Source organism: Amphimedon queenslandica, unplaced genomic scaffold, assembly GCF_000090795.2.
Source record: "Amphimedon queenslandica unplaced genomic scaffold, v1.1 AMPQUscaffold_3201_Cont24800, whole genome shotgun sequence".
Lineage (NCBI taxonomy): Eukaryota > Metazoa > Porifera > Demospongiae > Haplosclerida > Niphatidae > Amphimedon > Amphimedon queenslandica.
This window is the reverse complement of record NW_003556467.1, coordinates 1-1,382: the sequence shown is the minus strand read 5'-3', so window position 1 is coordinate 1,382 and position 1,382 is coordinate 1. Positions and strand designations below refer to the sequence as shown.

General features: G+C 41.6%; 1 protein-coding gene across 1 annotated transcript; it reads left to right on the top strand.

The window, feature by feature from the left end:
- The first annotated feature begins 157 nt into the window (after positions 1-157).
- LOC105316225 (extracellular protease-like) lies at positions 158-1,376 on the top strand. Its single transcript, XM_011411045.2, has 2 exons — positions 158-294; positions 345-1,376. Exons 1-2 carry the CDS (start codon positions 239-241, stop codon positions 1,342-1,344), a joined length of 1,056 nt encoding a protein of 351 aa, XP_011409347.2. The 5' UTR covers positions 158-238; the 3' UTR covers positions 1,345-1,376.
- Positions 1,377-1,382: the final 6 nt, after the last annotated feature.

Genomic DNA, 1,382 nt, shown 5'->3' with positions numbered 1-1,382 from the left:
CTTGGCCTGACACCTCAACTGGACAATATTCCATCCAATTCCACAGCTTCATGTCTCGTGCTGGAATCAAGTAATGTTGCTAGCCTCTGATTGGTCAGTTATTGCTTAATTGCTAATGAATATGGGTGAGGTACCTAATAGTACATAAGGAAGCGACCAGCAGCAGTCAATCACTTCTCACTAAAACAAGAAATCATCTCACAAGAACAAGGAATACTGTCTATCAAGGAAAGGAATCATGAAGACTCTACTCTCACTCTTCTGTCTGGTTACTTACCTGACCTGTGCTCTCAGGTATGTTGCTACAGTATCAAATCAATGTTACTTTTCTCTTGTACATGCAGTGCTAATGGCTGGCCAGTCTCTCTTGACATGGCTTGTAATAAAGCTCTTTCTGCAGTTGCTTGCTCTTTTGAGTTTACCAACAATGGGAACGAGGATCTTCATCTACTCAAACGTAACACTCCTCTTGAAGGACTCAACTCTCTATTTGTCTCTGTCTCTCTTGACGGTCGTCCACTGGAATATGAAGGTATCTACATTTATCGTCTCCCTCCTACAAAGGATGAGTTTGTTCTCTTGAAGGCAGGTGAGAGTATTTCTACAACAGTCCAAATCACTGATGCCTTTAGCATTGATACTGATGGTCTCTACACTGTACAATACAGTAGACCTTTACAGTATCTGTCAGTGAATGAGATGAGTGCAATGTCTATTGATCAGCTCAGGGAATCAATTGTACATGAATCTGTTCACATTCATTTGGAAAGGACTCATCTTCTCTCAAGGCCAAAGGAGCAAAAAGTGGAAATCGATTACACTGTCTACATTGAATCTTGCACTACTGCTAGTTTCTTAAATGGTGATAGGAACAACTCTGCTACACTGGATGCTCATAAGAGGCTCTGTGCTGGACTTGATAAAGTTATAGGCGAAGTTCGAGATGATGAGCATTTCAGGAAATGGTTTGGAGCATGGACACAATCAAGGGGTGCGGCAGTCAAAAATACCTACATACTAACAAGAAATGGAATAGCAGGCAAATCTCTCACATATTACAACAATGGTCCACTGTGCCAGCCGAACTGGATAGCATATACGTACAAATCATATTCTCAAACAGTTGTGTATCTTTGCGACTTGTTCTATGGTTATCCAACAGCTTGCAGGGGTACCGCCAACACTAAAGAAATTACTTTGGTTCATGAATGGGTCCATGCCTTGGCTGCTCGTGATGATATTGTCTATGGAGCTGAGAACTGCAGGAATTTAGCCAAAACTAAACCTGATGATGCCATAAGAAATGCTGCCAACTATGAATACTATTACTGCACAGGTCAATAGACTGTATCCATGGGCAGCAGTGATACAAGCCAAGAACT

Coding starts and splice junctions, on each gene's coding strand:
- LOC105316225 (XM_011411045.2), top strand. CDS start 239: ATGAAGACTCTACTCTCACTCTTCTGTCTGGTTACTTACCTGACCTGT. Junction 295..344: donor TACCTGACCTGTGCTCTCAG/GTATGTTGCTAC, acceptor TTGTACATGCAG/TGCTAATGGCTGGCCAGTCT.